At 39.0% G+C, this 11020-nt stretch overlaps 1 protein-coding gene across 2 annotated transcripts; it reads right to left on the bottom strand.

Annotated features, from left to right (window-relative positions):
* Positions 1 to 68: 68 nt before the first annotated feature.
* Positions 69 to 5704, bottom strand: tbpl1 (TBP-like 1). 2 transcript variants are annotated; one of them, XM_080047934.1, is made up of 7 exons: positions 5592 to 5704; positions 4353 to 4599; positions 4123 to 4205; positions 3603 to 3666; positions 2779 to 2882; positions 1952 to 2046; positions 70 to 1559 (listed from the first exon to the last, which is right to left on the bottom strand). In XM_080047934.1, exons 2-7 carry the CDS (start codon positions 4485 to 4487, stop codon positions 1477 to 1479), a joined length of 564 nt encoding a protein of 187 aa, XP_079904060.1. In that variant the 5' UTR covers positions 4488 to 4599; positions 5592 to 5704; the 3' UTR covers positions 70 to 1476. The 2 variants fall into 2 exon arrangements, with proteins under 2 accessions (XP_079904061.1, XP_079904060.1); XM_080047935.1 differs by lacking the exon at positions 5592 to 5704 and having other exon boundaries at positions 69 to 1559; positions 4353 to 4504.
* Between the last annotated feature and the right edge of the window lie 5316 nt (positions 5705 to 11020).

Below are 11020 nucleotides of genomic sequence, written 5' to 3'. Positions count from 1 at the left end.
AAAAGGAAAGACATGGAAATAATGAGATTAAAACTCACTGAACAGTAGTCATGTGGTAGCCTCTTTTATCAGTTACCTTTATTTTTATACAAAATACAAAATTCATAACAAGTGTCACACATCTTCAATGGACAACGGTTTTAAAAATTCCATCCCACATACTTGAGACATGTCAAAGTTTTTTATCAACATCTTTTACATCAAATGCTTGTATTATGAGCATGTATATGCTTTATCAGTAGGTTTTCACTTGCCATTTAAAAACACTTCTCATTGCTGTTTTTTTTTCAGGGAATGGTAGCCTAGGGTTTGTTTTTCAGGCAATTCAGGTACTGGTACTGCTAATGCTAAAGTGATGGCCTCTTTGAACACTGTTCATGGTCATATGTCGCTTCAGAAACTTATGAATGTATTTTCATAAAACCTTGTATGACTATTTTGAGCGGCTGCTTTAATGAGGAGGGGACCTTAACATTACAGCCCATTTTCTGAACAAAATTAAATTCCTTTGTCCTGTAAAAACCTGTTATGTAAAAGAAAATGAGGGGTCTATGGCTCAACAACTCAGCACAGGGAGAACTAAACATGTCTGAACCTTTCAAATGTTTTCATTACACTCCCAAACATTTAGGACATCGGTCTTGTTCTGTACATTGTCCGAGCTGAAAACAGTTATTAAATATTTGCGAGTTTTGTTATAACTATTAAAAGGAAATGACAAGAAATTACAGAATGTGTTTTGCATTCTGATCCAATCCACAGTTTAAAAAACAAGAACAAAGTAGGAAATGGTGAACAACAATGAAACAATTAAAATCAGAGATGAATGCATATTGTGAGTGATAGGTGTGTATAAGCATACTAGGGGACCTGCTCTTACTTTGTGTACATATGTAACAGTCCAGAGTCAGTCAATAGTGGACGCCTTGTATTACCTGTTGGTGTTAACACACGTACAAAAGGAGCCATGGACGGAGAATCTTCCAGAGAGAGCGGCCAATGGGACGGCTTGTTGGCTAGAAGTCTGAGGCTTCTTTTTACTGTCGACATACTGATTCGTTCGCAATGGTCACCACTGTTACGTATTACAAAATGGTTGGACTGTTAAAAACTGGCGTTTTCCTCACTCAGCTTTTAGAGCAGCCGGTTTCTACTGAATAGTATGAAGTTTAAAAAAGACAAACTTGCAAGTTTAGGCTGTTTCAATCACAAGAGCCACACACACACACTCCATAACAACAAGTGACACTTTCTGTGAGACGTTTTTAGACTCAAACAAGGGGTTGTTGAGGATTTTTTTTTTCCCGTTTCCTTTTTAAATCCAGATGACATCCAGTCTGTTGATTGTGTTAGAGGTGTGTGGCTGTTTCCATGTCGTAAATAAATCCAAGGATAGGGTGCTTCCTCGCTCGTAACAAACTATCAGACGTGTCTTCTCGTCATTTCCACTGTCTTCAACTTTTTCTTTCTCTCCTATTATTTGCGGCGGGGTTTCTGACACTGGAACAGTAATGGGTAGACCTGCTCGACAGCTGTTGCAACATTCTGTACATTTGGTCCTGGAAAAAGATGAGGCAAGAGAGCAGTAGGGGGTATGGGGTGAGTGCATTGTCACACGTTTTGAGCATAATAAAGATACAATTCAATAAACCCCACATACAGACGGATCAGAATCATAGGCATAGTTTTACGAGTGACATAATAAATCATTCCTTGTTGTGGTCAGGTTTCAGCGTACATATAGAGAGTTGTAAACTACTTCATTCCGAGGGAAATGTTTTGAGGAATTTGGGTTATTTACAAAGCGCTTTACTGGTTGTAGCATTATGATACCATGACCTCAATCCCTTAAGATGGTTTGCCCACTAGCATTGGGTAGAGGAGGGTTTGAGAGGTTAGCGTTGGTAGGTGTGTGTGTGTGTGTGTGTGTAGACATGGAAGTGTGAGGTACCTGTGACTGTGATGCTGCCAGTAGAGAACACCTGTATAGTCGCCTTGATATTTTTGATCCTGTACGTGGCAGCAGGATGGAGCTCAGGTTCATAACTGACAAACAAACACAAACACATTAAGTTAAGTTCTGTTCACTACAGGCATTCAGCATGTATGTCTACAAACAAGTATGTGTGTACAGCTTTGAGGCTGTTTTACATGGAGCTATAATATGCCAGCAGCCAGTACAACATTTGTTGGATAGAACAAGTGAATCAGAGGAACAACTAGTCGACCACACCCACATCTGTCAGCTGTCGTGCCAAATGCACACTAAAGCGCCGAGCAGTGCTCCCACCACTAGAGGTCACCCTGTCCATGCAAATATTGAACCACTTTGCATTAAATATTCGTTTTAAGCAGGGCTTTTTAGTTCATAATACATGTTTTGAGATGTCTCAGGCAAAATTGAAAAACAGATGACAAAGACAAGGGATTAGATGGATCGATTGGATAATTTATTCACCCCCAAAGAAAGAATTATGTTGTTTCAGTGGCTATGAAATAAAATAATAAATACATTTCAATTGACAGAGATCTGTGTTTTATGACAGGTATCTGTAGTATTTCAAATATACGCACAATGTATAACTCAAACTAATGAACCATAATGAGCCACGTAAAACACAAGAGATTGTGGAGTGCCATTGAAGGGCAAGGTCTGCTACAGGAGGAAGCAAAACATTATTCCTAAATATTGTATTAACTGTTAGGTCTGAAAGCTGGTAGTGATGGTGTTAAATAAGTGTGATGAGAGAGGGTTACAGTAATACAGTGTTGCCTTACCTGGCAATAGGTCGGTTGTTCTTAGTAAAGTCTATAAGGCCGATTGCGAAGGGCATGGAGCACACTGCCAGAACATTCACAACCTTGAAGGCTGAAAACCTCACCTGTACATACAAGGCACAATGGGTTAGATTCATTGATTTATTCTTACATGTGAAATGTAAACATGTTTCATAGAATTGTGTTTTATGGCTAATTGATAGAGATAACACCTATAGGTTTGACACATGAGATAGTAGCTATTTAGAGCACAGACCTCTACCGTATTTCAGGTTTGCATGACTTTGTTTTGTTTACGAGTTACCTGGCTGATGCAAATGACAGGTCAAAAGGAATGTAGTCATGTACTGTATGATGAAGCTCAGAAGTGTTTTTATTAATACAACAACTGCGTGTGCCTCCTTTGCACAAACCTACTCTTATTATGCTAACCGTCAGGTATTTGTCAATATAACACATTACACAGTTGTTTATAGGCTCTCTTTTTTTAAATTGTATAGATAATTACAATAAGATTTGTTTTGCAATATTGTTGAAATAGAATATGAATAACTCTGTTGTCCAAATATATATTGCTTTTCAATAACTCTTTCACATTTCCCCACAAAATCATATCTAATTACTTAATAATGTAAATTGTAGATTATAGCTCTAGAATGTAGGACCTTAACATTAACTTAACAATATGGCATGTGATATGAACAGATTTTATGATACACTGTGTTGAAAAGTTATGTAGTTATTCTCATATCCACATTTCTCAAAAAATACAACACCTGCTATCTGTTATGATGCTGATAACCAACACAATGCGATCGTCTCACCTTGAAGCCCAGTTTCTGCAGGACGCGTGCCAACCTGCGGGCGCCCCGCTTTGCATCATCCTCACTGAACAAATAGAAGCATATTAGAGGGAAACATGTAGATTCCACTGTTTGGCATGAAAAAGTATCTTAACACAAAAAAACTGTCTATATAACTAGGTTTCAGGTCACAAAAAGACAGTCATCATTGTGCTGGTTGGTGGTGGCTGATTTGCCTAAATGATAAACACTTTCTCCAGTATTGTGTCGGTGACAGCCAGGTGAGACCAATGGTAAAGCCTCTGCATTACCGGCAGTTGATGGATGGATCTTAGTCAAATATTCAGCTGAAGCAAACATTACTGCACCAACAATAAAGAGGCTGGACCTCCACGGCCATTAGCAGCCAACATTTCTTTCAGCACAGAAGATTTGTGGCCGAGCAACAGCTCCATTTATTATGTGCAACTGCTTTGCATTTTTTCCAGAGTGCTAGTCTTTAACTAATGGTTAGTGTGAGTGTTTCGTGCAGTGTGTCTACCTTGTTGCTCCAGTGCAAATGATTTTCCCCGAGGACCAGATTGAGGCAGTTATCTTGGGTTTACGAAGCTTCATCAGGACTTTCTATTAAAAAAAAATAAGAAAAAGGGGATGATTTTCAATGGTGCCCATATCATAAACTCTTAATAATGCAGTACATAGCTGTACATGATCAAAATACTGGTTGAGCTGCTTTTTGTAATCTCTTAATGAAGAATCCCTCTTGCTTACCCCTACTTCTGGCTTATAGATGACATTGGTTCCCTCCAAGGCAATGGTGCGCAGGTTGAGGTGGCACCTGACCCTGAAGGTTGCCACCACATTAGTGATAATGATATCGAGTGCCTCATCGTTACTGGAATCCATGGGGAAGTGTGCGGTGCAGCAAGAGGAGCACAGGGGCGACTCTCCTCACACATGTATCATCAGCGCTGCCATCACCACCGTTTTACCGACCACGGACAGAGACAAGTTGGAGCTGGAATTGGACGGTGCACAATATTTTTTGTATTATGGGAGTTAGAATTTAAACGTCCCGTTCTATTATCTTTCATCATTTTTGAGAAAAAAAAATTCACATGGAAACAAACTATTTAATTTTTAATGCAATGCTGTATTTTTCAATCATATTTATTCAATTAACTTAGCCCAGCAAAATAATTTTTACAACAATAGAAGGGGGCGGGGGAGTAAACGTGTCACCTTATTTGCAACACTAATCTGATTGTGCCAGCTGTGTGTTGCCCTGCCACTAAAGGAGTGTTATGCAAAACATGGATCTTATAATGGTCTTCCAAGCTATTTTGGCCATGTATTGACATTAATTTACCGCTAGTAATGCATCCTGATATGTAAGCTAGTCTCTCTTGCTACCATAGACTGTGTAAAAGGTTGCTTCTCAACAAGCAACATAAAGGAAAACAATACACTTGAGGCTAAACGCGTCATAATGCCTTTATAAAACGAATCTGTGAAATCATACGGTACTCCTCGTCTATATGTTTTAATCCTAACATGTAAGATCTAATGGCGTTCCAGGGGATGCGTCGCTTATCAGTCTTGTTTTAAATAGTAGCCTAACACAACTGAGAAGATTGTTTAGGGAAATGATGATGCAAGCTAATCTTACGAATATAACAAACCGGGACTGTCAACTATTTATCACAAATTAATTTAGCACTATTGCACAAACCATGTGTCGACGAGACAGAGGATTTCACTGAAATCAACGACTAAAGCAAGAGGGAGACAACACAGAAGCGAAAACTGCAGCCAAGCTAATGTTGTGAATAAAGCTACCCGTTAGCTAGCAACAAAGAAAAGTGCACAGGCAGTAATGAATGAAAAGTTGTTAGCTAAGCTAGCTAGCGGGCTAGCTGTCTAACGTAACACTGAGGACGAGGTGGTTAAACTGTTTTCAGGCGGGTTTGCATCTTACTCGTAAAATGTGTGCTTTAATTGTTTAGCTACCTCTTCAGCTAGGTCAATGCAGTAACCCCGACACATAAACATTCCAGTCCAACGATACAAATGTGTGGACGGACCCCCTTCCTCAACAGACAAGTCACCAGCGAGCGAGCCACTTTCCTGTCTTAGCTTTCAAAATAAAACGGGTGAGCTAGTTGGAAAATGACAACTTCCGGTTAAGAGTTAATAACAAATGGAAATACAATATAAATAAAAAGAATTGGCCTACAAAAATAAAGAGAGAAAAAAATAATGATTGGGTTTCATCCTCTTTTAGGCAAAAACAATGAAGAAAAGAAAAAAACACAGTAACACTTTACAATAAGATACATGCATTAGAAATGTTTTATTTTTCTAACTATGTGATAGGTAATGCATAACTATGTAGTAGTTAAAGGCCTACTTCACCGGTTGGAATATGAAGGTGTATTGAACTCGGAGATCCTATGAAGTATAAATGTGCAAAAAAAAAATGAAATCGGATCATCCTAGCCTGAGAAAAGGCAGAAAAAGTGTTTTATGGTCTCACTGTCTAACCCTACATTTCTCTTTCTGTGACATCACAGAAAGATCCGATTTCATTTTTTTTGCTCATTTATACTTCATAGGATCTCCGAGTTTAATACACCTTCATATTCCAACCGGTGAAGTAGGCCTTTAATGAAAAAAGAAGAAACGTAAAAAAAACGATGTCGTAGGCTAGTTACTATAAAAAAATAAAAAATAAAACCTATGTAGTAGGTAATGCATTACTAGTAGTTACTACAATGTTGTGTGCCTTATTGTAAAGTGTTACCAAAAACCCGGCAGGTATCAAATCTTTAGGTAAAATTTGGTTGGGGAAGAATTGTATTAGACAATTGCGGAAGCCGAGAGTGTCACTACAATTTTTTTTTATGCCATTATCTCCTGGTAACAAGTCTCATAGTCTCAAGAAAACAAAGTCCATCCAAAAGGCTTTTATTAGGCTAGCTTTCTTATATTGGCAAAATGCAAGTACACAAGTACAGTATCTCCTTATCTTGAGGAAACAAGTGTATCTCAAAATTACATATTGATAAACCTGTTATCACAAAATGCAGGTGATAGCGAGATCATTTAACCGCAAAAAAACAAATTGCAAGCACAGCCGTTATGGGTTTCTGTACACAACAAAGCCTTCCAGCAAGTGTGATCAATGCAGGACTTTGTTCCTTCTTTGAAAATACTTGACCTTTCATACATGTGCATTGAATTGCCTTCAGGTATCAAACATCCAGGGATAAACTCCCTTTCTTGAGTTGACATTTAATTGGGCTCTTAAGGGTGCACTAACACTAGGCAAAGTTTCCCCGTTCCGGGCCTAAGCCCTTTCTTATATTATTATACTTTATTATACAGCATATGATTAGTATGTGTTAGTTCAACAAAATTAATATTTCTGGCCACCTACAGGTATGCCTACACAGATGGACTTGAATGGAAACCGGTAAGTTGATCTTAACTTGGTATCTTGCGCCGCCATGTGGACAAAGACGGTTTCCTTGTTGGGAAAAAATATAAATTTCTACAAGAATAATTTGAGGTTGGAATCGCTGCAGGGTGTGTCTACAGCATGTGCTGCTGTGTATAACTACATGTAATTGGTAAACTTGGTATGAATGAGTTTTGAGTTATTAAAAACAGTTAAACGTTCAAGTAGGATATAGGCCCTATTGGTTAAAATGTTTATTGACTCTCGCCAAATTATGTGTCCACAAATTTGTCTTTCTAAACATCAACTTCTGCCAATGTTACACTTAGCAGGCTCATGTTAACACCATTTCCAGACAACAATGTGTAACTTCTTTTTCATTGTTTATGGTGTATTGACATTTAAGCTTTGTGGATTAGAACAGCTCAGAGGGGACCGAGCACATCTGGTCTGTAAATGCTGGACAGGCTACAAAAGAGGAGAAGGAGTAAAGTTTTGGAGGCGGTTGGGAATGTTTGTGTTATCAATGAGACAATTCACAGCCGCTCCCGTGGCTCATGAATGAATTTACTGAATGGAGGCTTTTCCTGATGTTTCATGTGTACTGCCCCATCCTGCAGTGAATGCGACCTTTAATGCACACTGTTTACAACTAGTTCTGTGTACTTTGTGTAACAATACACAGCTCTGCTTGAAAAGTTAAACTGATTAAATTGACATCTAAACTATTTGAGATGAAGTGGCTTAAAATAAACACAGCTTTAAAATGTGTGTGAGTCTGCATGTGTGTGTGTGCATACGTTCACATGTATTTGTTTATGCGTGTTACAATCCCTGACTTATTGCTTGCCAAGGCACATTTGTGCATTGGGTCCTTATCCCAGCTCTTCTGCTCAGACCACTGGATCCTTCTTCCGCCCTGGCCTGCGCCCAAACAAAACAGAAAAATAACTTCTTTATGATTCAGCCTTGTTGTTATTATTCTTTCTCCTTGGTTACCAAATTGTCTCCCTTGTTCCCTCGCATTTAATCCTCCTGGGCTTGTCCCACTGAAATATAGCCTATTAAGTCACATCCATTCTGCACAAGAGCCTTGTTCAGATCTCCCAAGATGTTTACTATAAAGGTTTAGATTTAGAGCAGGTTAGGAAAGTCAGACCACTAGCATTGATGGTGCGTTTTCGTGTGTGTGTGTGTGTGTGTGTGTGTGTGTTGTGAGAGGGCTGACGCAGGGCTCAGGAGTATGTTTACAGTGTGTAGGGCTGAACATCACTTGGGCAGTCTCTTCCCAGGGGAACAATGCTCTTATTCTCATTAGGTCATAAGATGCAGCGTGTAAACACACAGATGTGAGCACTTAAGGCTTAATAGATGCAGATATGTCCAAGAATAAATAGACGGTCCATCACTGTAACTGCTCTCAGTGTGTGTGTGTGTGTGTGTGTGTGTGTGTGTGTGTGTGTGTGTGTGTGTGTGTGTTAAAGAGAGACTGACTGAAGAAAAGTGAGAGATAAATCATTTTTCATTCGCCTGGGAATATTTGAAAGAACTGAAACAAAGCTGCTCTAGGTGTATGGCTTTCCAAAAACACAGCATTTTGAAGATACCGTTTTTTTTTAAAAGCTTGAGGTGTCCGTGTCGGCAGATGCATTTTTTTGCTGAGACGTTCTGTTGGGTTGACATCACTGTTGCCTGTAAACTGGGGCGTGTTTGTCAGGACCCCAGTGTTCTGTTTATGTTGGGCGTACATCACAGGCCCATTTCAAAAGGTCTTAGAGGAGGGTTATGGCTTTGGCGACTCTTTGCGGTGGTGTTGTAAAACTGAGTTCAGTTTTCATTTGTGGACTTTTGTGGGAACTCTGTGTTCCATTGCTAGAGCTTTATCAGTTTGAGTTTTTTTTGTTCAGCTAGGACTCAAAATGATGGGGAAATGAAGATGGGATCCAGTGACAAGGCTAGAAAATGACACGATAAATCAAGGAGGTAGTAGCTGGACTGTGACAGGCAGAGAGAGTTAGGAGAAAGAATGAAAGGCTGAAAACCTCTTCAGCCTGTGTGCTTGTGGGACATTTGGATTTTATGCCTTAAATGTTCATGGCTGCACATACTCATAGATGCACATACACTGTATCTACATGCATGCCCATGTGTGTTTTTATGAGTGAGTGTTTTATGCATAAGGCAGAGATGGATAGTGTGTGAGTTTGCCGTGTGGAGGGAATCCAGTGCTGGGCTAGTGCTGCTCTGGGGTCTCCCAGTGTAAACAGAGACGTGGGAACGAGCGGGCCTGTTTATATCAGCTCCATTCTTACTGGGACCAGTCAGCCAGGCAGGGAGGGCACAGCCGAAACACCATTCTCCTGTACTGCATATATGATCGCCCTAATGTATAACGTTGCAAATAGATAAGGCAGTTTGTTTGTACATTTCTCATCCTAAAATCTTAGATTTGGCAAGTGACGTTGGTGTAGGTTGCGTTTTTAACATGTGTTGCTTGGTGCAAGAGAAAATTACAAATGTATTAAAAAAAAAGATTTCAGGCTGATATACTAAAGACCTGCAAATGCATTGTGGTCAACATATGTAGTAGTACTCAAAAAGTTATAAGGATAAGTTGAATGATGAAAAAGATACTCCTTTGGTCCTAGTATATGAAGATACCATGAGATAATGATCTACCCAGGATTTATATGCTATCACATGACTTATCTAAAACTATAGCTATTCAGCGACCAAAAACATATTTTAATCAACACCATTTTCTTTATTTTTTTACTGTTGAAGTCAGATCATATAAAGGATGCACTAATGTGCCTGTAGACCCACTCGCTCTGTCTATTGCCTCATCTAAATTGTTGATGAATCCAACATATACAGGGAGCCAATCAAGGCAAAAAAGAGGACATCTTGTCACCCTCCCATTATCACTGCTCCAGAGGTGAATTCGAGCTCAGAACGAGGGAACGGTCAGGCCAACACTCACCATGCCAGATTTACTGGCCTAACATTAACACACCTGCACAAATGTTATGGAGTTTCCTGTTCAGTCATGTTTAGACTACTTTGGAAATGATGACACTGCCATGAGCTTTATCTGGTGCAACTCCAGTCAGCGGAGAAAAACACCTGCTATTTTCAGAAAGAGAACATTTAAATAGTCAGTCAGTATGTTATTTAGCTTTGTTAAATATATATGTATTATGCCTCCGTGCCAGCGATAGACAAATACCGGAGGGATTATGTTATTTTAGTTGTCCATACGTCCGTCTGGGCTATTCTTGTGCACTCACACTGTGACTTTGTGTCTGAAATCTCAAGAATGTTTTTTTTTGTCAAATTGTGCACAAAGTCACACTTTGATGAAACTGATGACATTGTGGAGGTCAAAGGTCAAGGTCACTGAACTTGTGTATTGTAAATTGCAATATCTCATTAACGCTTTGAGGGATGGTCTTCAAAGTTTGCACCAATATTGACTCTGATTTTATAGGTCAAAGGTTCATGTGACATAACATATTGTCAGGTCACAGTGACGTTGAACAATATTGTAGCTTCTTAGGAGCTTTACCTTCTTTATAGCATTGCCCACCACTGTAGTTTTCAGCGTTCTGCAATTATATGCCTTGCGGTGCGGAGGCACATAACAGCCAGGTGCTATTAGTTTCTGAAATAGAACAAGGAGTGAATAACAATGTGAAGGCTAAATTGATTGTTGATCTTTAGAAAGATAATCATACGCAAACTGTGCAGAGTGCTTAAGGTTTTTAGATACATTTGAAATACTTTTTAAATGTTGTGTTTGATTGCATTTCAGCATATTTTTCCATATTTACTATATTGTGTACTGTACTATATTTTCAATAACATTAATTAATAACGTGACAGGTGTGTGTCTAAAAAGAGCAGCATGGGAGGGACGCCTCATCAAGGTTGATTTACATGAGTAAATATGAGTATGAGTAAAATATTTTTTAAATAA

Source organism: Ammodytes marinus, assembly GCF_949987685.1.
Source record: "Ammodytes marinus genome assembly, chromosome: 19".
In the NCBI taxonomy this organism is placed as follows: Eukaryota; Metazoa; Chordata; class Actinopteri; order Uranoscopiformes; family Ammodytidae; genus Ammodytes; species Ammodytes marinus.
This window is presented reverse-complemented; position numbering and strand designations above follow the sequence as displayed.